The sequence below is a fragment of the Anthonomus grandis genome, chromosome 1 (genome assembly GCF_022605725.1).
Source record: "Anthonomus grandis grandis chromosome 1, icAntGran1.3, whole genome shotgun sequence".
Lineage (NCBI taxonomy): Eukaryota > Metazoa > Arthropoda > Insecta > Coleoptera > Curculionidae > Anthonomus > Anthonomus grandis.
In genome coordinates, this window is record NC_065546.1 from 35,074,026 (window position 1) to 35,100,819 (window position 26,794).

Sequence of the window (26,794 nt, forward strand, 5' to 3'; positions counted from 1 at the left end):
TTTTGAGGTTTTCTATCTACCCTAGAAGTTTGTGTGTAACGTGATCAACGGACCACCCTGTATACTCATTGTCATATATTGCCAGGGTCCCTAGCACAATTGATTTATATGCAAAACGTGCCAGGTTCACATCTCCTTTTTTTATTCATGGATATTTCCATTCATAAAAAACATTACCTAAATAACAAATTTCTTTATGATCAGAAAATCAAGTCCCTACTTATGCCAAGAATTGTATTAAAATGCCACCTGGTATGAATGCAATATACAATGCCTTTCAAAAACTACTTTAATTAGTAAAAGCGTTAATAATTGTGACACCAATAAACGGAAAAATCACCTGGTTCCCACATGGGGAGAAGCCGTTACATCGCGCTTTAATAAACTAAAATTAAAATGTATAAATTAAGAAGGTAACGAACCGGAGTTTATACTCTTTTTTTCGTTCATATTATTCAAGCTCAGTATATTTACAATTGCTATTAAAACTGCTACAAACCTCTTCATCTCTAATGTCCTTAATGGTGTAAGAGACAACAGTGATGCCCATATTAACCAGATCTGAGGAAGCGACTTCAAAGACTTGTTTGCTGAACTTTTTGCGATCCTTGTATATCTCCTCTACGGTCATGGAGCCCATCATGGCCCTCTGGTGACCCTCAAGGGTCACCAAGGCAATGTGCTCAATCTCATGCTCAGATTTCCCTAAGAACTGCTCACATGCAGCCAGGAGCATTTCTTCATTTTGACCCTGAATTTTTACCTAAACAAGAAACAATTGTCGTTTCATTAATAATACTTGGATGTGAACACAAATAGTTATTAAATTAGAGGATTTTCTTACTTGTGCAATTCCGGTGACAGAGATGGGCACTCCTTGACTGGTGTAGACTGTGGGACTGTCAACTATAAGAGTCATAGTATTCAAGGATATTCTGTAAGGAGCAAGAAATATTAGGAGATGAGTGTCGAAAAAGGTTAGTAATAAGATAAGGTAACCTTTGTATCCTTTGGATCCCTGGCCAAATAAAGGCTCTGCCTCCTGGAACCAAGTGGGGCTTGCTGTAACAGCATCCTGCAATTTTAATTAGAACAATGATGTTTTAAAGTGGAATAAATGGTTAATTATTTATGAAATTACTGGGTATCCTGATTTTTTTTTAAATGTTTAATTAATTAATTGCTTTGATATGTGGTCTATGGAAGTCTAAGTTAAATATATCACTCACAGGCACCTTCATTGAAATAAAGGATAATGCAGGTGAGTATCTAGAGTTATTAATAGTTTATATTATCTATTAATTTATTTATTTTAGCTTACATTTCATTTATCAACAATATTATTCCAGTACCAGTTATACCAAATGAATCTTAATATTTGTGTGTATATTTCGATTTTTTGTTTCATTATTTTAAATTATCTCTTAACTTATGATCTACATTAAATAAACTTGATTACCAACTATTAAAGTTACTTATATTCTTCAATTTATTAATAGATTAAAAAATGTATGATTAAATTTCAATGTTACTTAGAAATATCCACATTTTTTAAGGTTTAGTATTCTTAATTTTTTAATTTTTCAGTGACTTTTGTAGCCCTTTATATAACTTTGGCCCTATATAGCTTATATGTTTTTAAACTATAGAAATTTAGTACATAGTGATACTGGAGGATTTAGGGACACATAGAATGTCTTTAATATAACCTGTTAATTACAAGTCTGATGACAATATTTGTGTTTGTTTAAATAATTTTTTGGATGAAAAGTTTTTTCCTTATAATACGAAATATAATATACAAAAGATACTGCTATTAGTATAACTTAATGAGATCACATAAAGACATAAATCAATGTTATGAAATTAAGTTGATTTATGTAATCGAGTCAAATTAATTTAAAGAAACATGTTAAAGTCACAAGTCACTAATGAATTCCAGAGAACTCCTAAAACTGCTAAAAGAATCGTACAAGTCAAGACTATACTTATCGAAACGACGTTGCATTCTAGTTATAAGATTATGCTATCCATAAGAACTACTATCCAAATCTACATAGAAGAGTTTTTTAAGTCTGGTCAATTTTTGCATCCGAAAATTCAGCCTATTTAAAAGATAATTGCAATCAGCCAGATATTCATTTAAAAATAAAACAAAAATTAAAATCTAAATTATTACACCTTAACTCAAGTTTGGACTCCAAAGAGAAAACTGACATGACCGATTATTTGTAATCAGTGTGACCACTATATAGCTAATGGAACCTTATATTCAAAAGAACATTCTTAATCAAATTCTAAAATATAAATTTCGCGTTGACCTTTACTTAGCCTTGTTTGTGCATCTCATTCTTGGGAATGGCTCTTCACCCTATTTGACTGTTGAATTTGAAGACTGTTTTTCATACTTAATTTTTCTTAATACCAATTATTTACTGATTATTGACTATAATTGGTCTCTGTTAAAAAACCTTTACTCAGGGATTCTAGAACAAATGACACTGTCCTCACCTTAATTTTATTTTTGTGGATTTGTATTGTTGTCTCTTAGGAAATAGGGAAGAACACTGTGAATTTTTACCTTTTATGTCCTAATGGTTTGTACTTTATCTTATTATTGTATAATAAATGTCTTAATTAATTAGGTTTTTATTTTTTAGTTACCTAACGGTTGTATTTGAAAATGTTGTCATAATTCACACTAACATTGAGTATCAGCACTTGCATGATTGTTCTGCTTTTTTAATAGGTATCTGGAAGGTAGTGTGGGAACTTTAAATTTAATAATTCCATGTTCTATGTATTTTATTACATACCTACTATTGGGTAGTTAATTGAAGGTGGATTAGACTATGAATTTATTGGTTCCATGAGAATAGGCTGTTGCTGCATGTTGAAGAGAATTAAGAAAATAATTTTTTTCATCAGGAATATGGAAATTGTGAATGTGGGTCTGGAAAGTACCAAGTTCCTAGGTGTACATATTGATCCTATTCATAAGTGTACAAATATGTCATGTTGATGAGCTTTCAAAAAAGTTAAGGAGCTTCCTGTTTGCTCTCCATATTCTTTCAGGGAGCTATTTTTTAGTTTTTATATTTTTTGGTTTGGCTTTTCCACTGAATAATCTACTAAATAAGAAAAGATGTCAAAGTGCCCCAGACTGCCTTGGAATAAATGTTTTTTAAAATGCTTCCTGAGAATATCAAGGTCTCATGCCCAATAAATTTAAATTTGAAATAAAGAAAATTCTGTTTGAGAGGGCTTTCTATGGCACCACAGAATTTATCTAAACATTTTCTAATGAATAGTGTTGTCTTAAGTAGGCCCTAAACGGTCAATCATTTTGATCAAACGATTGCGCCAATTGATTGAATTAAGCATGATTGATCGTCTAGAAACCCGTTTGTCGATTGAGTCAATCACTGTTGGTCATTGATGAAAAGTTTGATTGACGCAAATGATTGAAGAGGACGCTTGACCGTTTAGGAGTGGTGTGTTTTAAAAGCGTTAAAACCGGACTTCACTGTTCAAAAATGAAAAAAAAAAAATTAATACTTTGAGAACTAATTTTAACAGGGAATACAAGGCAATTGAAGCAAAAAAAGTGTCTGGGGCGTCAGCGGATGATGTTCCTGAACCATCGCTCTGGTATTACAACGACCTTTTATTTATAAAAGATCAAATTGAAATTGCATCAACAGAAACTTCAGAGGTAAGAGTTTTTTTTATCACATATATATCTATTATTATACATTATAATTATATATAGGGTGTCATTATATAAAGGTTGATAAGTTTAATTAAATTATTTCAATTATTCAAACAATTTTGTTGCCATGGGATTGACCCAGAGGTATTGAAAAATTTGCAAAAGTTATCCCTTATTTGCTTGGCTTCAACTGTTGAGTTACCTTTGGTTCTTTGAAGTTGTAGCAATAGTTAAGTTCCTGGTGTCCATGAAGCAGGTTCTACACTACTGGTAGAAGAATTTGCATTATCAACGTCATGTGGTTGCAAATAGTTCCTTCTATTTCTTAAGCACAAGTAATTGTGCAAATGGCAACATGCCATAACAATTTTTCTAGCTTTATGTGGTTGAAATTTAATGTTATTTTGGAATACCTTGAATCTCTTTATAAGTATTCCAAACACATTTTCGACTATCCTGCATGCTCGGGATAATCTGTAATTGAAAATCCTTTTATCATTAGTTAACAGCTCTATTATAGGGCTTCATAAAATTAGGAAGCAGTTGGAAAGCCTCATCACCAACGAACACATACGGAAATTTTTTATTAGTACCTGTCAAGAATCTGGCATATTCAGCCGATTCTCAGACATCCTGTGCCAAAATAATGTATTCGTCAACACTCCATCTGACACTCGGCCATTTGCTCCGACATGGATGTTCATGAATGATAATTTGCATTTACAATCGCCATAAGCACAATACTAAACGAACCTTTATAGTTATAATATTAAGACCCCGAATTGGAGGGTTTTTGGATTAATATGTGTTTACCATCAACACTTCCTACACAGTTATGAAAGTTCAATTTTTCTTCCAATTCCTGTGCAACCTGCGTCCATCCCTCTTTAGTTTTTAGAATCTGAAAAAAAGAAAAATATATATATCAAATACTCATAGGACAACATAACATCTTTACTATTATTCCATAGTTTTGTTTTAACTAATTTATTTGTTTTTTGTTGCAGTCACTGTTGCCTGAAGACTCACAGCCATTTCCTGCTTCAAGTACTGCTTCTATTCATACTAATGAAACTGCACTAGCTTCCATCACTCCTACCCCAACTCCACAGCCTTTTTCAAAGAAAAAAAAAGGTCAGCCAGATCCAACTGAGCATCTAGTGGAACTGGCTTCAGAGTATTTTAGAATACCTGAGCTAGAAGAGGACATACTATAGCTAAGGGTTGGGCTATAAAACTAAAAAAGTTACTTCCAGACCAAAAGCGGTTCGCCGAAAAAATTATAAATGATGTGCTTTTTGAAGCAGAAATGGGTAGCTTAACAAGGGATAGATTGTTTGGAACGCACCCACGTTGGTTACCCTCTCAACCTCCAGCGTCACCACAGTCAGGTTATAGTTGGCAGCGCTGTCTCACCGCATCATATGTACAGTAGTTTACAGTATTTGAATTTTATTTGATTTGTTTGTATGGTTTGAATTCTTTGCTGTCTTATACTTGAGGGGATACTTATAGAATTTAATTTACTTTTTATGTATTTTTTTTCTGCTGTTCTTATGTTTGTTTTGGAACTGGAGTGTGTATGGGGTGTAGTGGTTAAGTTTAGTGGTAGTAATTTAAGGTAGCTTTGTTTAGAACAATTTTTCTTTGTTAATAACAATAAAGCATGTTTTTTTTTTGTTTTTATGCTCCTCCGTTACAACAAACAATGTGGTATCCATCTCCGTCACAACAACCAATGTAGTTTCCATCTCCATCACAACAACCAATGTGCTCTCCATCTCTAACACAACAACAAATGTGCTCTCCATCTCTGTCACAACAATCAATACACCCTCCACCTGAAGCCAATGACAGTTCTTCCCGAGGCTCTGCCCTTTCTGTAATGCATTCACCACAACCCAGTGCAGAAAATGTGCAAGAAGAAAGTGCGGCGGGACTTGTTTTCAACATTTTTGTCAATGTGAATTAGACACTTAAATTTATTTTTATGTTTCCTTTTTTATTTCTATATGCAAATATGTTTAATGTGTAATAAAAAGATTTTGAAAACTTACCTGAATATTATCTTTTAATGCCTCGATAATTGCTGAGCAAGTTTCCATTATTATAAGTTCCAGAATCTGAGGTGCAATGGCGCACATGAACTTCAAGTCTTCCAAATCCATACCAGAAGCTAGGTACCTCAATGTGATGGAAAGTCTCTGAGTTTCAGGAATCGCTTCACGCATATTAGTGTCTTTTTTCTCTATTTTAGGCCTCACTAATTCTAATAAAAAATCAAAACTTTCTTGGTCCATCCTGAGGGAGTTTTTGTAGTCTTCAGGTTCTGTTTTGCACAAAACATTGAGTAAATGTTTATGAGTGAAGAGATTTCTTAATTTATACCACTGTTTTGACCACCTTCGCGTCCTCTTCTTTTTTTGTTTTTTTACTTGACGGCAGCTACAGTCAAAGCAAGGAAGCCTAAATCTGCACTTGAGACCATCATTTCAACACACATATTTAAAATTTTACCACTAAAAATTTCACAAAAATAGGAAAACATCGGGAACAGTACCGTTTAAAACGAAACCTCTTTTGGGAATGCACTTTGATCAAAAAATTCATGGATGATTGAAGTGACCTCCAATGATTGACTCAATCGATTGATTCAATCTTTTTCTCAAATGATTGATCGCCTAGGGCCTCTTTTAAATTGTGTTTTGATCTTGTATATAAATGTTTTAGTTTGTAACTATAGGTAGGCTTTTGATATTTTTAACTTGAAAAAAATTTGAATTTGACAAATTGATCTTTCTGCAATATATAAGCTGACCGAACAGGCAATATCCACGAATTTGGCTGTAACATCCCTGTGATATTTTACTCACATTCTTAATAATGATAATTCCTTAATTATTTATAAAAACAAAGGAATTTGACAGGTTATGACTGCCTGGAAGAGTTAAGATTTTATCAGATTTTAAAGCTATTAATCACTATGTGAGCTGTGGAAAAAACCTTATTAGATAATTGACCCAGCCAAAGCCCACTCCCGGCTAAGTTTAAATCATGACTGAACCGCAAAAACCAAATTAATTTTAATCAAATAGTCAAGGTCTCTAATAAACCGCTTTATAAACGAAATTGAAGTAAAATTATGCCTGGAAAAACTAACCTGAAATAACAAGAGCCTCATTTGGTCCACAGGTTACAAATCCCCAAACCATCTTTCACACCCCCAAAAGGCAACCACTAACCAGGGATCAATTTTTTAGACACAATCGGTTGTACTCATCTCTAACCCACAGACAGCGTAAACCAAATAAAAATTTATTCTGTAAACAACTACAAATACAAAAATAGATGTCAGAATATAATTAATATGGCGCCGGCGAATCGTGCCCTTAATTGTACTTTCACCAGTGGCGTATCACGTAAACATTCATTTATATATATTATGTTCGTGATTATAAATAAATTGAATTCAAATTTAAAGTTTTATTTTATTAACAGGAAACAAATCCTAATAATAAAATTATTAAAATATTGACAGATAATACAGTTAATTTCATTAATGTAAGAAATAACAAGATCAAAGTTACTAAATAGTGTGATACAAAACTAATATAGTACTACACATTAAATGCTTAACTAACTAACAATTTAAATTTATCTGAAAGAGCAAATTTTAAATTATTCAAAGTTGTTGCATATAGATTAACATCAAACCAAACCTATCTGAACATCATGGAACCAGTTGCATGCTCTATATATGAGCTCTTTCTGGGCCAATGTAAAATACATTGTGTTTTCGTGTATGGATGCAGGGATCAGCAAAATTCAAAAATGATCAGTAATCAATTTGATTGTTGCATATTTGAATGAAAACACCAAACTCCCACAAATAGCAGATTGATGACTGGATTGAATAACTGCTCACTGAATCCCCTCTCAGCGTATACACCATCCATCCTAAATTCCTAAACCTAACATAGGGTGAATGCGCCAGTTAGCCGACCAGTGCCTATTCTCGACCATTTATGAATAAAACAATAAAAAACAAGAACCGAACTCGTTATCTACTTTCATAATCCTTATTCCCGTTTTCGACCATCCGTAATAGAGATTTTTAAATTTCCCGCGCAATCTCTGCTTAAAACAGTCAGCCATTACAGACGTTGTAAATTTGCCAGTTGCACGTGTACTTAAGATTTTAGTGATTTTCTAGTGGTATACTCATTAATAAATAGTAGGTAGATCATCATGCTTTATCTTTAACTAATATGTTTTTCGATGTAAGGTAAAAGAAGACCCTTCTTACTTAGTTTTTATAAAAAAAGCATTTTTATTTTTGAATTTTTTGTGAAAATCAAGGTGGTCATCCATCTGGAACATCAGATTAACGAATTTCCAATTCTCGACCGGGGTGGTCGAGAAATGGATTAATTCGTTTAAAATATAGCGTCTTTTTTTAACTTATGCTTTCTCCTTATGTTCCTTTTCTTTTTATGACATTGTTTGACATATATAAAGGAAGTCTAGGCCAGATTTCGACCACCCTGATAGTTCGATCCTTTTTTTAAATATTTCGCGTCATTTTTCAGTGGTCGAGAAATGGTATACGAAATTTAGTTTTTTCGACCACCAATCCTGAATTTATATTTTATTGATTTAATAAAATTGATTTAATTTTATTTTATTTAATAAAAAAAATAATCATGAATGAACAAAATAAATTTTTTGATTTTGAGTCGAATTTGAGCAAATATGTCAATATTATAGGTAACATAATATAATAATATGCTATACCTATTGTTGCAGATGTCGGCACCTAAAAAATCTAACACAGGGCAACTTTCCGCTGCTAAGCTTCAAAAAACTAAAATAAAAAGAAAACTGTTTCAGTACTCTGCAGAGCAAATAGAGATTGCATTAAACGCAATTAAAACAAAGCATCTGAAAATTAGAGCGGCTAGTAGACAATATATTATTCCAAAAACAACGCTGATAGATAGATTGCACGGAAGAGTATTAGGAGCTCGAAGAAAAACTGGACCAGATCCCATTTTGACTGTAGAAGTAGAGAAAAGGATTACAGACTGGGTTATTAAAATAGCTAAATGTGGATTTCCATTAAAAAAGGTAGATCTCCTTTTTAAAAAGACACCCAGAGCTATCCTTAAGAGAAGCTGAAGGAATTAACAAGACCAGAGCTATTGTTACCGAAGAATACGTTAGGGCCTGGTTTAACGATCTGCCAACATATTTGAAGGATAATAATTTCACAGATGTTTTGCATGATCCTAGCCGTATATTTAATGGAGACGAGAGTGGATTTGCTATTTGTCCAAAAAGTGGAAAAGTTTTAGCTCCAGCAGAAAATTTGACAGTTTATTTGTTTTCTCGGCTGATGGAGCAATATGCCCACCATTAGTTGTGTTTCCATATATTCGTCCTCCAAAGGCCGTTATTCAAAGCATGCCAACCGATTGGATGTTTGGGCGCTTTGATAGTGGTTGGATGAAGAGTGATCTTTTCTACGAATATATAGCAAATGGTTTTTCGAAGTGGCTCGACAAGAAAGAGATATAACGTCCAGTCAGATTGTTTATTGATGGTCACAAGTCGCATATGACTTTGGCTTTATCTAAATATTGCGACCAAAATCAAATCGTGATGTATGCCTTGCCACCCAATACGACACACATGGTACAGTCTGCCGATGTAAGTGTCTTTAAGCCATTGAAGACCGAATGGAAAAAGACTGTTCGCAACTGGCAAGCGCGTCCGGAAAACACAAATATGTGTGTTACAAAATTAAACTTCTGTCAATTATTCCAAGAAACTCTCAATAATAGCGTCATGAAAGGGCAGATAATTAACGGATTTCGGAAATGCGGGTTGTATCCTTTAAATCCAGATAATGTTGATTATACCAAATGTGTAAAAAATATACAGGAACAAACCGTGCATTTAGATATAGTAAATATCGAAAAAGATGTTACACCTGCAGAATTGATGGCAGCAAGAAAGGTAATTTTAAAATTAGCTCCTTCCTTGACAGAGTATGGCATCAATGTTGAAGTGATATTGAACGAAATTAAATCTGCTGAAGGAGACGCAAATAGGTTACAAACAGAACAAAATCAAATTCAGGTAGGAGACATTGTTAGTTTGCAAGACCTTGCAATAGTTCCATTCGATGCTGCAACACTGGAAAACAATTTAGAAGCCATTGCTATAACTGAACCTGAAGCTCAAGATATAGGCGAAAACTCGAAAAATAATGATCGTGCACCTATCGTAGAATTTGTGTCTGAAGAAAATGAATCACCGATTGAGAATGACTATCCGGTGAGAAGTTCCCCTGCCTTAACAGATAAAACAAACACAGAAAATACAGCGGGTAATAATAATGTTATTGAAGTTAACGGCAATAATGAGCAATTATTATCTAATAAATGCGTAATTAATGATGTAAGCGCGTCAGTAACAATGTCTGACATTCAGCATCCTCCCAAAGCAATGCGATTAAAATCCATCTTGGATAATCATTTGTCATATCCCAAGCCAGTAGAATATAGAGGTAAGAATAGGAATATAAAGGATAAGTTTCCCAGTGCAATTTCTTCTCAAGCTTGGAGACTAAAGAACAAGAAGATGAGAAGCGACAAAAAGAGGAATATATAAAAAGGAAGCGAGAGAACAGGCAAATGAAAAATAAAAACAAAATTGTAAAAAAGAAGGCAGGAAAGAAAGATGAAAACTCTCTTCAACAACCAGAAGAGTTTGAAAAAGAAAATGATAATAACTTAATAATTGAACGAGGGCATCTGCAATGTTCATCTTGCAATGAAGATTTAATAAGTGATACTGAAGAGGAAGATGAAAAAAATGTTGGATGTGATAAGTGTTCTAGGTGGTACCACATGAAATGTACAGACTTCATTGGACTATCTTATGATGACATTTCTGATAGAGAATATACTTGTTTGTTTTGTACATAATAACGCTTAAATTTTAGTTGTTGCGCTAATTACAATTTTACTGTTCTTACTCTTTTCTCAAGTATATTTTACTCACTTTTATTCATATATGCATATGCATTTACTTAGTTTTTTAATAGCCAAAGAAGTACCAATTTTTTTTTGTAAATTTATGTATTATTATTACATTATTTTATAAATACTTATAATAAATTTAGAAACAAACCTGATTAATTTATTTATTTTAAATGGTTTTTATATTATGGTCAATAAATAGACCACATAAATCCAGTTCTCTCGACCGCCGGTCGAAAACTGGACTAAATGTGGTCGACAAAATGTCACCTTTGGTCGAAAATTGGAAAAAGGTAGTTTTTTTTACATTTTGCCTTGTCAATAATATTTCTTGAAACGATAAATATAATTAATATTTTGTAGCTAGTTTTAATAAATAAAAATCAAATATTTTTAGAAACTAAATGTCAGCATTCTTAAATTAACTTTTTTTATCATTTATGAAAGGTGATATTTACGTTAACTGGTCGAGAATAGGCGCATTCAACTAATTCGAGTCTATTAATATGCACTGTATATTTAGGAAACCATAATAAAGATCCATATACGAAGCATGATTTTACTAGGGAGTTAAACAAAATCGTTCTGCTTTAAGTATTAGAAAATAGCTCTATTAATCTTACAATGAAGCATAGGGCATTTAAACAAGATCTTATGATGGTATCTATATGAGCGTTAAAGGCAAGATTTTTATCGACACAGATCTCTAGTTCACGAATACAGTCACAATTTGGAAGCGTGGTATCATTTATTACGTAACATTTATTCTTACATTTCTAAAGGTTAAGTGGGAGTGTTAACGCATCATTTATAAACTCTATCAAAATCTGCTTGCAGTTACATGGAATCATGAGGATTATTAACAAGACGAAAAATATTGATGTCATTGGCAAACAGTAGAAACTTACTGCCAATAATCGTGAAAATATCATTGATAAAAATGAAAAACAAAAATGGAGTAAGATTACTTCCCTGGGGCAATGTAAGTAGATGACCTTATTATAGGCGTTATTTAAATTAATAAACCCTATTAGTAGGCAAAGATGAATTATCAATAAAGGATTGAATCTTATGTTCGCGGTTGCAGACATAGAAAATATAATCCCTTAGTCAAAACTTCAACAGTAGATATGCGGATGATTCCCAGGTGTATGCAACTTTTTTTGGTAACTCTTTCCTTCTTTCTTAAAATCAATTCACTCAGGACTTAATATTTACAAATTAGAGGAAAACCTTAATAAGTTAAATACCTTTCATTAATGTGTTCTCTTGGAAGAAATAAAAACATTGTTGATCTTATATTAAAAAATCATGGTATTGAAATTTGCAACATATAAATGCCAGCAACAAATTTGGACCTTATATTTGACAATAAATTAACCTTTGCTTCTCATATAAATAAAAAAATAAGTAGTTGCGACTAAAGCAATTATACAAATTTAAAATGCATCTTTCAGAAAAACCAAAATATTACTTATGCAATTCATGAATCTTTTCTTTACTTGATTATGAAGATATATAATTTATAATGATGAGCCATCATTTACGACTACAAAATTCTTGTATGCATTTTTTCCTAATACAAATTTATTGATTATATTGTTGATGTTCAACAAAATAAAAAAAAAACACAGAGCACTTCCAAAACGAAAAATGTATTTGTTAATAAACCAGAAAAAAAACAAGTTGTGAGTTTACAAAATAAAGCTCAAACTGCTCATGACAAAAGCTATAAAGCGACTAAATTCAAGGAGGTATCGCAGATGCGTCCCTTGCTAAAAAATCGGAATAATTTTAACCAAAATCCCTAATTCATTACAAATAGCTTCTTTGGTACCGTGCGCTAATGCAATGTACTCAGCTTCAGCTTCTGACAATGCAACGACGCTTTGTCGCTGACTAGACCAACAAATTGGTCCGCCGTACAGCAGAAATAGAAATCCGCTTCTTGACCGACGCGTCTCTAAACAGCCGGCATAATCTGCGTCAGTGTAGCCACAAATATCTATACTCCCACTGGTTCCCAAAATTATTCCGTGCTCGCGAGTCCCCAACAAATAACGAATAATACGTTTAACGGCTTGCCAACGCACACATCCTGTGTGAATTTTCTCTCCAGGATTAAAGATGCACCGGTATTTATTTGCTGTGGGATGTGGCTTACGGGTCTGCTTACCTACACATGTTTCACAAAAGAAATCGTCTTTTCCGTTACCAAACTCGAACAGCTTACTTGTTCTTACCACAGCACGAATGTTAACATGACCAAGCCTTTCATGCCAAAGCTTTAGCATATTACGCTTTGACTCGGCCACATTGCACTTTACTATAGGTACTTCAAGTTCATTTTAAAAAGTCCACGATGTCTTTCGCCACGAGAAGTAAGCTTACCATTTTTGTCGCGCACTTCAATGCGTTTCATACGCATGAAACGAAAACTTCTCATCGTTGATAGTCACGTTCGAAAACAAATTTCTTCGAAGTTCCGGCACTAACAAAACGTTTTACAGTTCTTGTAACACAGTTTTTCAGTTTACTTTCTCGCGAATCATAACCGTACCTTTGCCGCTTGCAGGCAAGACTTTATCATCAGCAATTTTCACAAAATCACTTACTGCGCTAAGGTCTTTAAAAAATTCCCTCTTGTATGTAATGTGCATGCTAGCTCCAGAGTCCGCTAACCATAGATCTTCATCACTCGAGACAGTTTTTGAATAAAAAACGCTGACATCGCTGATGTATGCCTCGGCATTATATGACGAATCTTCTTTCTGCGCGTTTTCACCTCGGTACTTTTTGTTCGGACACTCTCGTGCCCAGTGGCCTTTCTGCTTGCAAATCGCGCAATTCGTTCGTTTTTTTAAATTTGCGATTCGCTTTTTGTTGTCAAACTTTTGTTTGCTTTGCTGCTGATTACCTTTATTTAAAATTAGGGCCTGTGTCTGCAAGGCTAGAGATGCCACACTTGACTCAGTATCACAAAGACACTTATCTTCACGAATTAGCCGGCTTATTAGCACATCCGTTTTTCGATCCACTGATGGCGTGCACTCCCATGCCATACGAAACGTTGAAAATCTAGGTGGCAAACTACACAAAAGCTTTGACTGTTTTGCTGTTTCAGATGGTTTTTCCCATGAATCAGCAAGCTGCTTGCAAATGCACTCAAACACTTCCAGTTGTTGCGCAATTTGGACACCATCGACAATACGAAAGTCGTAGAATTTTTGCCACGCACTTTGCTTCTCATCATCGCCGACTTCTCCAAATCGTTCCTTTAGTTTTTGCCAAACTTCTACTGGAGTCGTGCAATTGATAAGACACGTATGCAAACGCATCTCAACAGAGCCCACCAGAATACTCATTGCTTTTAATGAGTTAGTGCTCCACTTCTTCCAGTCGGTTGCTTTTGTCTCTTTGTCCGGCTCTGTTTCTGCACCTTCGACATAACCCAAAAGACCAGCTGATCCCAGAGCTAGGTTTACACCAAATTTCCATAGAGTGTAATGGGTTTCGTTGAGCTTAACGAAGTTAAAATCCCTATTATCTATGCTAGCCATAATAAAGGATTTGCTTAACACTCGCACGAATGAAAATCGGTATGCACGCACGGTACTTCTTTTCGGACAATACACGCACTTTAACTGGTTACAAAAATACACTTGCGCAGTGGAAGCGTGCTGGGTTCATAACCTATTGATTATATTGCTGATGTTCAACAAAATTAAAAAAAAAACACAGAGCACTTCCAAAACGAAAAATGTATTTGTTAATAAACCAGAAAAAAAACAAGTTGTGAGTTTACAAAATAAAGCTCAAACTGTTCATGACAAAAGCTATAAAGCGACTAAATTTAAGGAGGTATCGCAGATGCGTCCCTTGCTAAAAAAACCCTTATACCCCCAGATGTTTATGGTTCTGCAAAGGTTTTTCTCACAGATGTAAATAGCTCCGCACTATTTACATCTGTGGTGCGGAGCTATTTACATCTGTGGTTTTTCCTAAACGTGACAAAATACAAAAAAAAACGAAAGCTGTAAGGAAAGATAAAGAAATAACGCTACATTTAGGCATCTGTTTTAGATCACATTTTATTACGGTCAAGTTTGGGGTTTTTTTTTTCATCCCTTATACCTAAATTATATTATAGGAAATCCTTAACATTAAAAAATATTTTCTATAGCTATAGAATTTAACAAAATTATATCACTCCCTTCTTAAATGTATTCTCAGCATATGTTTTGCTTTATTTATGGCCTATTTAAGAAGGATCTTTAATACTTTTCAACATATTGTTCGTGTAATTTTGTTGATGCACTAATGTGAAATAAAGAATCTGTCAAAGAGCATTCGTATTGTAGAAACATATTAAAATAATGTTGTTGCAGTAACAATCTATTTGGTGATTTATTTTTTGTTTGATGGTGTAGTTGTAAAATATACAAACTAACTAATAAATCTACCAATTGAAAAAAACCTTATGTCCATTACTAACTCTAATTTTATACGATTCTAATAGTAATAAGTTCTCTCCTTCCCTCTCACGTTTTCCTGTCAGACGGTGCCTGTATTGCGTACCCTCTTATCTTATGAAGAATGATAATACATGATAAATTAATTCCTACATATAAATTTTTTGAGAAGCAAATCTCACATGACTCAAATCGGTAGATAAAAAGGAGCTACTAAGAAATTTGCAGAAACATTCAGTTTGCCGCGGAATAGTCAAACAATTGCTATTGTATTTCAAAATATTAGGGATTTTAGATGTGTTTCTTTCTTGTTGTGTAAATTTGGTTTCTGGTCTAAATATAATATAACAATACTGCCTTGCTTAATGAAAACGCCGTAACCAACATTTTTTCGATTTTTCGTTTACGGCACTTTCGACATTTATCTTCCCTTTCCTATTTTTCCTATCCCTTCTGCAACTTTTGGCGTTGGCCAAAAAGCCGTATCTGAACATTAAAGTAGAATAATATCGTAATCTTATTTGCCGTATATGCACAAATTTTAGTTTCCGTTAATGAATTTGCCGTAAACCACAATTTTTAAAAGAAATTGCCGTATCTGCATGTGTGCGTGCATATACGGCAAATCAACCCAAACATTTTCAGCATCTTCGACAGCGATCTGCCTAAGACGACGCCGTATCTGATTTGGAGGTTAGGTTTTTGTTTTTAAAAACATGTGTTTTGTAATGATCGCAGGTGCAAAAAATAAACAGTCCGGTAAAACAGTAACGTGATTAATAAATTTTAAACTTACATTTAATTATTATTGAGAAGTGAAGGGCATTAAGTGCAGGTAAGGTTTTGTTTAAGTTTCTGCTTATTATAATATTTTCATTATAATATTTTCATTACAAGATAATGCTCGTGATATTATTTTACCAATAATAAAAAATCTATTAGATTTAGTAATATCCGAAACCTCAAAAAAATATACCAAAAGCGGAACGTTAAGAAAACGGAAAATCTTTGATACTTCCCTATCTGAGCGCATAGTTGCAAAACGCCAAAAGAAGATATTAAAATATGCAGTGAAACCATCTTGTTCCGACCATTGTTTGCTTCAGTGCAATACGAAATTTAGTCCTGAACGAAAAATGTCGATTAACCAGCATTATTGGGAATCCTCAAAAGATGTCCAACAAAATTTTTTAATTAGCCATGTTAAAAGAGTTCCTATAAAAAGAAGAACAGTTGTTGTTGCGGCAGAGCCTTTAAGAAAATCTACGAGTTTTCATTATTTTTTGAAAGACGAATCAGGTGATCTCCAACGAATCTGCAAAGTTTTTTTCTTAAGTACATTGGGGTATTACCCACATGATGATCAAATGTTGCAAATACAGATACTGCTATTTACAAACCTACTCGTCGAACAAACGTAACTCCAAACCAAAAAATTGATCGTACGGTTATTGTAGAACACATAAATTCATTTGGGCCAACTATCTCACATTATCGGAGAGCACATGCCCCAAATAGACATTACCTTCCGTCAGATATTAATATTATGGCTATGCATAAACATTTCAAACAGAAATATCTTAACATACCTGTCTCATATCAAATTTACCGTGAAGTAGTAGCAGGGCAAAAATGTCCTTTGTAAAACTAGGAAATGAGGAATGTTGGTCCTGTGAAGTTTTTGAACTACACTGTAGGCAAGTGGGACATGATAAAGAAAGGATAAGTGATGAATGTGATGTATGTCAAAAATGGGCTTCCCATAAACAAAAGGTAAAACTTTCAAGAGAAGCTTACCAAAGAGACGGTGATTCAAAGGGCGATTCAAGTAGTTTGGTAGTATCTGCTGATCTTCAAAAGTTTAAAGAAGTAATCTTCACCCAAAGGATCATCGTCTTCAATGAGTTTTGTTCCCGTCGGTGAAAATAAACAAAATTAAGCCTGTGCTGTCCTCTGGCATGAAGCAACCGCTGGGAGATCGAAATCTGACATTACATGTGCATATCATCGATTCCTTGTCATCAATAGAGACGCAAAAGAGATTACGTTTTGGCTAGACAATTGTAGCGCACAAAACAAACATTGGGGACTGTTTTGTTTTTTTATATATATGGTAAACTCTGATGACATCTCAGCACAACAAATTGATGTGAAATACTTCGAACCCGGTCATACTTTCATGAGCGCGGATTCATTCCACCACCAAGTCGAGCATTCATTAAAGAAAAAAGGGAAGGTGTATGATTTCTAGGATTTTGTGGATTGTGTTCAAAAGGCCAGATCGGAGAGGTCTCTAGTCACCGCTGTGTTATGGATACCCAAAACTTTTTTCAATGGGGTGATTATACATCACAGTACAAAATGAGTAAAACATCTCCTCGTCCATATTTGCAGTCAATAGTTCATGTCAGATTTGAAAGGGGTAAATACACCCTGGAGTATAAAAATACTTTTGATTCTGAATTCCTTACATTAAATGTATTAACAGCCAAATTTTCTAAAACTGGAATCCCACCTCCCAAACCTATACAAACACCGAGCGGTATTTCCAAAGAGAGAAAGGAAAATCTTTTGAGTAAGCTTTCTGCAATTATTCCCACAAACGGATTGCAGTTTTGGAAAGAGCTACCAGTTTCCGAAAATGTGGATATGTGTGATTCCGATGATGAGTGAGTTCATTGTTATTTTAATGTTCATGTATTACTACTCTAATAATACGTTATATTTAATTTAATAAAAGGTTTTCTTCAAGGTAGTTTTTTCTTTATGCTTACTTTCTTAATATAATACGGCATTTATAATTTTGTTTAATAAATAACATATTATAAAAGAAACTGCCGTAACAGCATATACGGCATATGAAGCTAATATAGGTGACTTAATTTTTAAACTAAAATACCGTAAGTACATGTTTACATTTTGATAAACGAAAAAATATATTTTACTCAAAGAGTAACATATTTTTTTCTATTTAATAAACTTTTTTAAAAGAATTAGTTAAAAAGTTTTATAAATGTGAATGGCAAAAAGCAAAACATAAAATGTCGTTTTTCTCGAAACGCCATTTTCGTAGATACGGCGTTTTCGTTAAGCAGGGCAGAATAGACAGTAGGCATCCTCTGGGACAAGTGAAACACCATCAACAATTTATGATAAATTGGCAAGCATCAGATCAAAGGATATTACCTTGTACATTACGAATATTATTAAATCGACACAGATCAGAAAACGACGAAAAGTTATGCAGTAATGCCACTTTCGTAATAATAGTTGGATTTAAGAATCTGACTATTGCTATTTAAAATCACCTATGAATTAAAACTTTGTGGTTTTCTATCCAGTTAAGAGCAAAGAGATACTCAAACAAGAACCTGTAATCTTCAATTGGAGAGTACATAAATAGCAAATATAAAAATAAACTTAGAGGCTACACTAATTTTGCATCAAACAACATCTAGCTGTGGAATAGCATTGAATAAATATTTTAGGGCAAAAGGAAACGGTGTGAATTAATAATAAAACTATTTTAATTTATATTATAGGGTTTCAGGTGACAAGTTGACCTATTTCAAATAATTAATGGTTACAGTACCCGCCACTGGCAAAGGCGTGGCCTTAGACACTTCATGAGATGTATTATTGATTTTTTGGTAGTGGGGGTACAGAATACGGGGACTACTGGAAAAGTTTTGAATTGAAATAATACCAAATAAACTTGAATATTTTATAAATAAAATTATGTAAACTAATGAGTTAGCTTCGGCTATGTAGAAGAGGTAATCATTTATATTGAAAATAAAAAAAAAAACAGTAACATGCCATGACATTTTTTTTTAATTAAGAAAGTTTTTATAAAATAGAAATAATACCTAACATTTAAAACTATATATCTAAATACAAAAACACACTCCTTAAAGTTTAAAATGTGCTCTACAATCCCTGCCTCCTGGTATACCACCAGCTCTTCTCAACCTCCTCACTGCCTCTCTTAAATGTTTAGGCTGTAGAGGACCAGACTCCCCAAATTCCTCCATGACATCCAAACCTACCAAATCAAATATAACCATAGTGATAATTAAAATAATGTTAATTTACCTTCTTCCACTACTTCTCCAACAAACACTTTGGCAATACCAGCCATTGCAATAACTACGTTTTGTGACACTGAACACCCAGTGATAGTTTGCATAAGTCTCTTAATGGCTGCCTTTGGGAAGGCTGATCTTCTGTACATTTCGTAACGGTCCAGTTGTTCTTCTGTGAAATTTGACACAAGTACTCTAATGAAGAGAAAATGAAGATATGAATTAGTTGATGCTCTGTAAATGTTACTTACTGCATTTTTTCACGTTCCTCCTCCTCAAGTTCTTTCTTAGATTTTTGATCTTTTTTAGGTTTTTTAGCAGGGGGTTGTGACATGTTAGAAGTTATAGAGTTCGGATTGGGAGCTTCGGGCATTATGATATCTACACCCAAATCTAGAACTTCCTCCTTAATTTCTGACTTTAGGTGAGTTAAATTTCCAGTGGGCATATCAAAATCAATTTCGGACTTTATACTTATGTTGTCCCTAGAGAAGGAGACGTCTTCAAAGTCATCCTCATCATCAGAATGGGTATTTTCAAAATTATTGTATTTAAGGTTGTCCAAGGCGCGGATATTGTTGTGGTCTATTTCTTTATCTAGAATATCGTCCATTGTTCTCGATAAATAGGAAATTATTTAAAGTGATTTATTTATAACATTTGTAAATAAGCATAAAAGTTGGGTTAGGTTGAAATTTAGACAAGTAGGGTTAAATAAGGAGTACCGGCAATTGCCTTGCCTTGCAGCAAAGCCATCAATAATCAAGAGAAGAAGAAGTAACTAGTAGACAGATGGTTATCTTAGGCCGCTTTCACACGGGTCGGTGTAGCAGCGGCGCAGCAATTACCGTAACGATGCTCTGCCGCATTATCTATTTACATGAGGCAACATATTCCACAGCAGTGTAGTGAACATGTCGTCGTGGAGTGATGAAGAGGACATTGTGTTATATATGTATTTTAAGAGATTACAACAGAGAAAAAAAAAGAAAATATTGGGTGCATCCATACATTGAAAGAAACATTAACTGTAGGTTATTTGTTGCCGCTCAAGAATTAACTTTAAATGATGGAAAATTTCAGTCAATGTATAGATTGAGAAAAGCTTCATTCCAAGAACTTGAACAGCTTATTAGTCCAATTATTCGTAGACAAAATAGGAACATGAGAGAATGTGTAAGTGCTGAAGAAAGGATTTTAATAGCTTTGCGGTAAGTACTATGAATAAAACAAAACACACTACATATGAGAAACAATTCGAGAAAACAGAGTAAACATTTGGTGCTACGGCTGACCCTTATTGCGCTGTCGGAATTTCATTGTAATAAGTTTCTTCTGGAGAGTGAATCGGTCAATCAGGAGACACAGATTTTGCGATTTTATTTCATCAACAAGGATCATCAGTTTGATTTTAAATTTCCTTTGTTGTTCTTTTGTCATACTTTCCAGGTCAGGTAGCATGCTTAGTAAGAAGTGATGCATGTGACTGATTTTTCTTTATTTTCAGAGTTCTCCACATCTTGAACCTTTCTTGTTTTTGCTTTTAAGTAGTTGACAAATGTTTGCTCACCTTCTGTATTGTAACGTTTACGACATCGAATGGTAGGTACTCATTGAGGAAGATGCTGGCGTCGCTGATAAATGTTTTTTTTTAAAAGAGAATTTTCATTTGAAGGTGAGTCTTCTGTTGCTAGATTTTCACAACTACGGTCTTCATCAGGAATAGGTTCTGGGACATTGCCATTATTTTCGGAATTATTTACTGCTTTTACATAAGGCAGTATAAATTGCAAATAATTCTTGAGGTAATCTGGTTTTTTTGGTTTAGAACTACTTGGAGGGGTCTTCATACTTCGAAGAAATGAAGATCTGATGTTGGGCCATTTTTTCTTACACTCTTGAACTGAAATAAAATAAAAACAAATCAATTTGTAGAAATACAAAAGTTATATGTTTGATTATTTCTTATTAATTCTAGGTATCTTGCCACGGGATGCACTTATTCTGCTCTAGCCTTATATTTTGCAAGAGGAGTTACGACAGTATCGTATATAGTAAATGAAACAACATTAGCTATTTGAACACTCTTCACAATGTTTATATGAAAATTCCCTCTAACGAAAAGTGGAAGGAAATAGCAAATTGCGTTTACGAATTATGGAACTTTCCTAACTGCTTAGGAGCAATTGATGGCAAGCACGTTAGAATACAAAAAATTCTCAACTCTGGATCGACAAATTACAACTACAAACACTACCATTCAATTGTTTTACTTGCGGTTTGTGATTCACAATGATAGAAACCGGCTATGCAGGCAGAAATAATGATGGAGAAATTTTTCGTGCATCAAATTTAGGTCAGTGGTTGGAAAGAAATGGTCTAAATGTACCCGCTAGTGCTTGTTTGCCACATGATGAGAGCCAGGAAAAAGTACCATATTTCTTCGTAGGAAATAACGCGTTTCCCTTAAAACGATATTTAATGAGACCATTCCCTATACAAACACTGGATAATAAGAAACGTATATTTAACAATGTGCAAAGCTTAAACAATAAAGTTCTGGAGCTCGAGGTTCTGCTGGCTACACTATCTCCTGACATTCTCACAATTACTGAACATTGGCAAAAAAACCAGGACATAACACTTGTAAAGATACATGGGTATAACCTCTCAAGTTACTATGGTCGCTCTTGTTCAAAAGGAGGTGGCACTGCTATATTTTATAAAGATGATCTCAGTGATCATGTTAAAGTAGAGGAAGTAAACAGTCTACAGACTGGCACAGAAAAAGACTTTGAATTTTGCATTTCTAAAATTGTTATTAATAGCAATAATTCCATAATAGTTGTTTGTGTCTACAGATCACCTAGTGGTAACAGCCAATTTTTTCTCCACAATCTTGCTAACCTACTTGATGAGATGTATAATAACAAACTTTCTTTTATTATTTCAGGAGACTTTAACTTTAACTTTAGTAACCCTGATGACCATGGCGTGATGGCCTTGCTTGGACTAATGCAGACCTTTGGTCTAATACCTTACATTAACTCCAACACTAGAATCACTGCTCACTGTGCCTCTCAGTTGGATAACATCTTTACAAATATGAACTCAAGTGTTGTCATATCTTCTGAAGTCCTTGTTTCTAATCTGTTTGATCATTATCCTCAAATTTTTGTTTTTAAGAGACGGATGGAGGTTCCCCAATGTGGTATGGTTGTGAAGCGACGAAAATTCTCAACACACAACATGAATCGATTTTACAACATGCTGATGTCGGAGGCATGGGAGGAGGTCTATTCTGCTGAAGGAGTTGAAGGAAAATATAATACTTTCTTTCATATTCTTTTCTATTATTTTGATTTGGCTTTTCCAATATGTACGACTAGGTTGAAAAATAAGAAGCCAACCTGGATTACACCAGAGATAAAAATATATTCAAACTACATAAAAGATCTCTATGTTTGGTACAAATATACTAATTCTAGGGAACACTACGTTACATACAAAGATGAAAGGAAACAATATCGACGTTACATCTCCTCTTATAAAAAGTCTATAAATGATAACAAAATCCAAAATTCAAAAAACAAGATAAAATCAGCATGGTCAATCATAAAATCTGAGTCAGGTAAAAATAAAACTAACAACAATATTGTTTTAAGGGAAGATGGTCAGTCCATTGAAAACCCAGCTTTAATCACCGAATTATTTGCTAAACATTTTACTCTTGACCATCAACAAAGCTGTAACTCCAATATACATGACTTGCATAATGATTATCCAACCATATTTCTCAATCCCGTTAATTCTCAGGATATCTTTAAGATATTGATGAACCTTCCAAATAAATTTTCCTCTGGCTTGGATGAAATTCCGGTATTCGTCTTAAAGTTTGTTGGGATTCACTTAGCCGGACCCATTTCCAATGTGATCAATGAGAGTCTTTCTACCCAAATTTTTCATTCTGCTCTTAAGCGGGCAAAAGTAGTGCCTGTTTTTAAGAAGGGAGAAAAACGAATATTGCCAACTATCGGCCAGTATCCGTATTACCATCCATATCGAAGGTATTGGAAAGGGTTATCTATAAAATAGTTATCAATTATTTAACTCACCATCAAATAATAAATAAACACCAATACGGATTCGTTCCCAAAAGATCGACGGAAATGGCCATTTATAGTGCAATACAATATATTATGGAGAATCTTGAGAGAAAGGCCAGTGTAGCTGGACTGTATTTCGATTTGTCTAAGGCGTTTGACACGGTTAACCATTCTTTACTGCTGGACATCCTGGAACGGTATGGCATCAGGGGTGCAGCATCTAAATTACTCAGTTCATATCTAGAGCAAAGAGAACAAATAGTTTGTGTGACACATTCCGGCTCACCAACGTTTTCCCGCCCCCAAATTATAGGAAGAGGTGTGCCTCAGGGCTCAATCCTGGGACCTGTGCTCTTCCTATTATATGTCAATGGCTTGCCTGAGCTATTCCCTTCTGATATGATTTGTCAATTCGCCGACGACACATCAGTTATAGTTGCCAGAAAGACAGTGGCAGATCTTTCACGGGGCTGCTCATCCGCAGTGGAGCGCATGAGGACCTGGTGTCTGGACAGTAAGCTGTCTTTGAACTCTGGTAAAACGGGGTTGATTAATTTTTCGAAAGCCAATATTGTCTCAGAATCTCTACTTGTGTGGTCTGGTGGGCAGTCAATCCCTGTAGCCAATAGTATTAAATTCTTAGGAATACACATTGACCCCAATTTAAATTGGGAGAAACATATTAAAAACCTTTATTCCAGATTAGCTAGCTTGTGCGGATTGATTAGAAGATTAAGGGATGTAGTGTTTGAGGTATCTCTTCGCCTATTTTATTTCGGACAGGTACAATCGATCTTACAATATGGTATCTGTTTCTGGGGATCTGCAAGAGGAGCTCTAGATATATTTAGAATGCAAAAGCGTATCATTCGTTGTTTATTGGGCATGACCTACAGAACTTCCTGTAGACCTTACTTCTGCAAACTAAAAATACTCACCCTTCCCTCCTTATACTTTTCTTCCTTGGTGTTTTTTGTGAAGAGACACAATCATTTGTTTGTTGAGAATAGGGCAATGTACGCTGAGGATGTGACTATGATTACACGACATAGAAGCGATCTCCGCATTCCATTGCATAATTCAGCTTACTATGAAAGAGGTTCTCATTATATGGCCATCAGGGCTTATAGAATGCTACCTGCTGATATTAGAAGCATTGAATCTACAGTCCAATTTAAAAAAGCTGTTTACCACTGGTTGCAGATAAATAAATAAATAAATAAATAAATAAATAAGTCTTTATTTCCAACGGTCACCCACTTACAGGAAATGCAGAAAAAAAAATATAAATCAAAACAATAATAACAGAATAAAAATTAAATGCAAAAAAACAAAGTAGTAAAGTAAAACAGTTAAAACTAATTTAAAGAATAAACAAAAAGAAAAGAAAAATTAAAAAAAAAGAACTCAACAAACCTTTATGCCACACTTCTAAATAACAAACAGCATTAGACAGGTACTTACAGGTTGTAATACTAGGTTATTGATTGAGTAGCCTCAGCACAGAAGATAGCGTATCAACAAATAGATCTATGTTGTAGTTACAAAGCGTATTAAACAAATTACATATGTAAAAAATCGGAGCTCTCTTGAAAATATTATTTAATGCTCTGTTGCAATAAAAAGTGCGAGAATTTCTGGAGTTTATCCTTGGGACAATGTACCGAATCTGATTTAAGAGTGAAATGCAGTCTATTTTGTTGTTTACTAGCTTATATAGGAAAGTTATAGCCGTTGTCACACGACGATCGAGTAAGGTTTTCATATTGAACCGTCCAAGCATGACATTTTGGCAAGTGCCTCTGGCTGGATAAACGCCATCTTGCCTATAGTGCAAATACTTTATAAACCTGCGTTGTATATATTCAACGTTTTTGATTTCAGTTTCATATATTGGATGCCATATAAGTGACGCATACTCGAGTCTTGAGCGTACAAAAGATTGATATAATAATAGTACCACACTGGTATCGTTAAAATTACGACAATTTCTAATAATAAACCCCAAAGACCTGGATGATGATAGTACAATATTCTGAATGTGGCTTTTAAAGTCAAAATTTTCATCAAACGTTACACCCAAATCCTTGATTTCATGGCATCTTGTTAAAGGAAGATTCTGTATATGGTAATCATATTGTATAGAATTTTTATTTCTACAATAGGAAACAAGAAAACATTTTGATACATTAAGAAAAAGTCTGTTATTCTGACACCAGCTATTAATACTATTTAATACTTCTTGAAGATGTTGGCAGTCGGCTAAACAGTTAATTTTAGTGTAAATTTTTAGATCGTCGGCAAAAAGCAATTTATAACAAGAGATGATTGATGCGAGATCGTTAATAAACAATATAAACAACAAAGGACCCAAATTTGCTCCCTGGGGAACTCCAGATTTCACTATATATTGAGAAGAACGAAAGCCGTCGATCTCGACAAACTGCCTACGCCCATTGAGATACGAGGAAAGAAAACTTAACAGACCTGTGGAACAGCCCAGATAATCCAGTTTTTTTAATAAAATTCTGAGATCTACCTGATCAAACGCCTTCTGAAAGTCCATGTAAAGGACATCTACCTGACCTCTAGCATTAAGCGCCTGACACACATATTCAGAAAGACAGCTTAGGTTTGTGACACATGATCTCTGCTCCACAAACCCGTGCTGATCGATAGAGATGAAAGATTTAACTTGATTGTACAGTTGTTTATGAATACAAATTTCAAAGAGCTTGGAAAAATTGCATAAAATAGATATAGGTCTATAATTTCGAAGCTCCGACTTATCGCCCTTTTTAAAGATTGGTATGACTCGCGCTATCTTCCAGCAAGAAGGAAATATACCTGTGCGTATGCAGAGGTTAAAAATGTAAGTCAATGGTTTCGCCAATGCCGCAATACAGTCTTTCACTATGAAGCTCGGAATAAAGTCTGTACCGCAAGTTGACTTGTTTTTAAGTTTTTTGGAGGCTTCAATAATATCAGACTCATTTAAATAATTTAAAGTTACATCACTTTGACAATGTTTTAGTGTAGATGAAGTAAAGTTGTTAGCGTCAGACTCAATGTAAACACTCTGAAAAAAATTGGCGAAAGCATCAACTATCGATTGTGGATTCGAAAACTCATCGGCACCATCCCTTATAATACCCGGTATTCTAGAATCGCCCTTCCTCATTTGAATGTACCTCCAAAACTCAGAACTATCCCTGCAAATATTCGTTTCTAAATTACGTAAATAGTTATTATATGCGTTTGTTTTTACTGTTTTGAGAGTAGTTCGTATGTTTTTAAATTTATCATAATGGTAGATTGTATTATATCTTTTATAATTCTTGTGGGCTGATTCTTTACTTTTAATTAACTGTAT

The 26,794-nt window shown here is 34.1% G+C and overlaps 2 protein-coding genes across 4 annotated transcripts in view; both read right to left on the reverse strand.

Annotated features, from left to right (window-relative positions):
* Window positions 1–7,071, reverse strand: part of LOC126744857 (flotillin-1) — a 38,909-nt gene extending 31,838 nt beyond the window's left edge. Inside the window, exons 1-5 of one of the 3 annotated variants that reach the window (XR_007663344.1) lie at window positions 6,873–7,071; window positions 1,000–1,075; window positions 845–935; window positions 500–763; window positions 341–385 (exon numbers count right to left, since the gene is read on the reverse strand). Coding sequence is in view for 1 of the 3 variants with exons in the window: in XM_050452418.1 (XP_050308375.1) it covers window positions 341–385; window positions 500–763; window positions 845–935; window positions 1,000–1,075; window positions 6,873–6,924 (528 nt within the window). In the remaining 2 variants the exon portion in view is untranslated. The remainder of the gene's footprint in view (window positions 1–340; window positions 386–499; window positions 764–844; window positions 936–999; window positions 1,076–6,872) is intronic. The other 2 variants (XM_050452418.1, XR_007663358.1) reach the window with 2 other exon arrangements.
* Window positions 7,072–19,046: 11,975 nt separating this feature from the next.
* LOC126737111 (transcription initiation factor TFIID subunit 11) lies at window positions 19,047–20,040 on the reverse strand. Its single transcript, XM_050441847.1, has 3 exons — window positions 19,567–20,040; window positions 19,326–19,510; window positions 19,047–19,275 (listed from the first exon to the last, which is right to left on the reverse strand). The coding sequence occupies exons 1-3, from the start codon at window positions 19,926–19,928 to the stop codon at window positions 19,142–19,144; spliced, it is 681 nt and encodes a 226-aa protein (XP_050297804.1). The 5' UTR covers window positions 19,929–20,040; the 3' UTR covers window positions 19,047–19,141.
* Window positions 20,041–26,794: the final 6,754 nt, after the last annotated feature.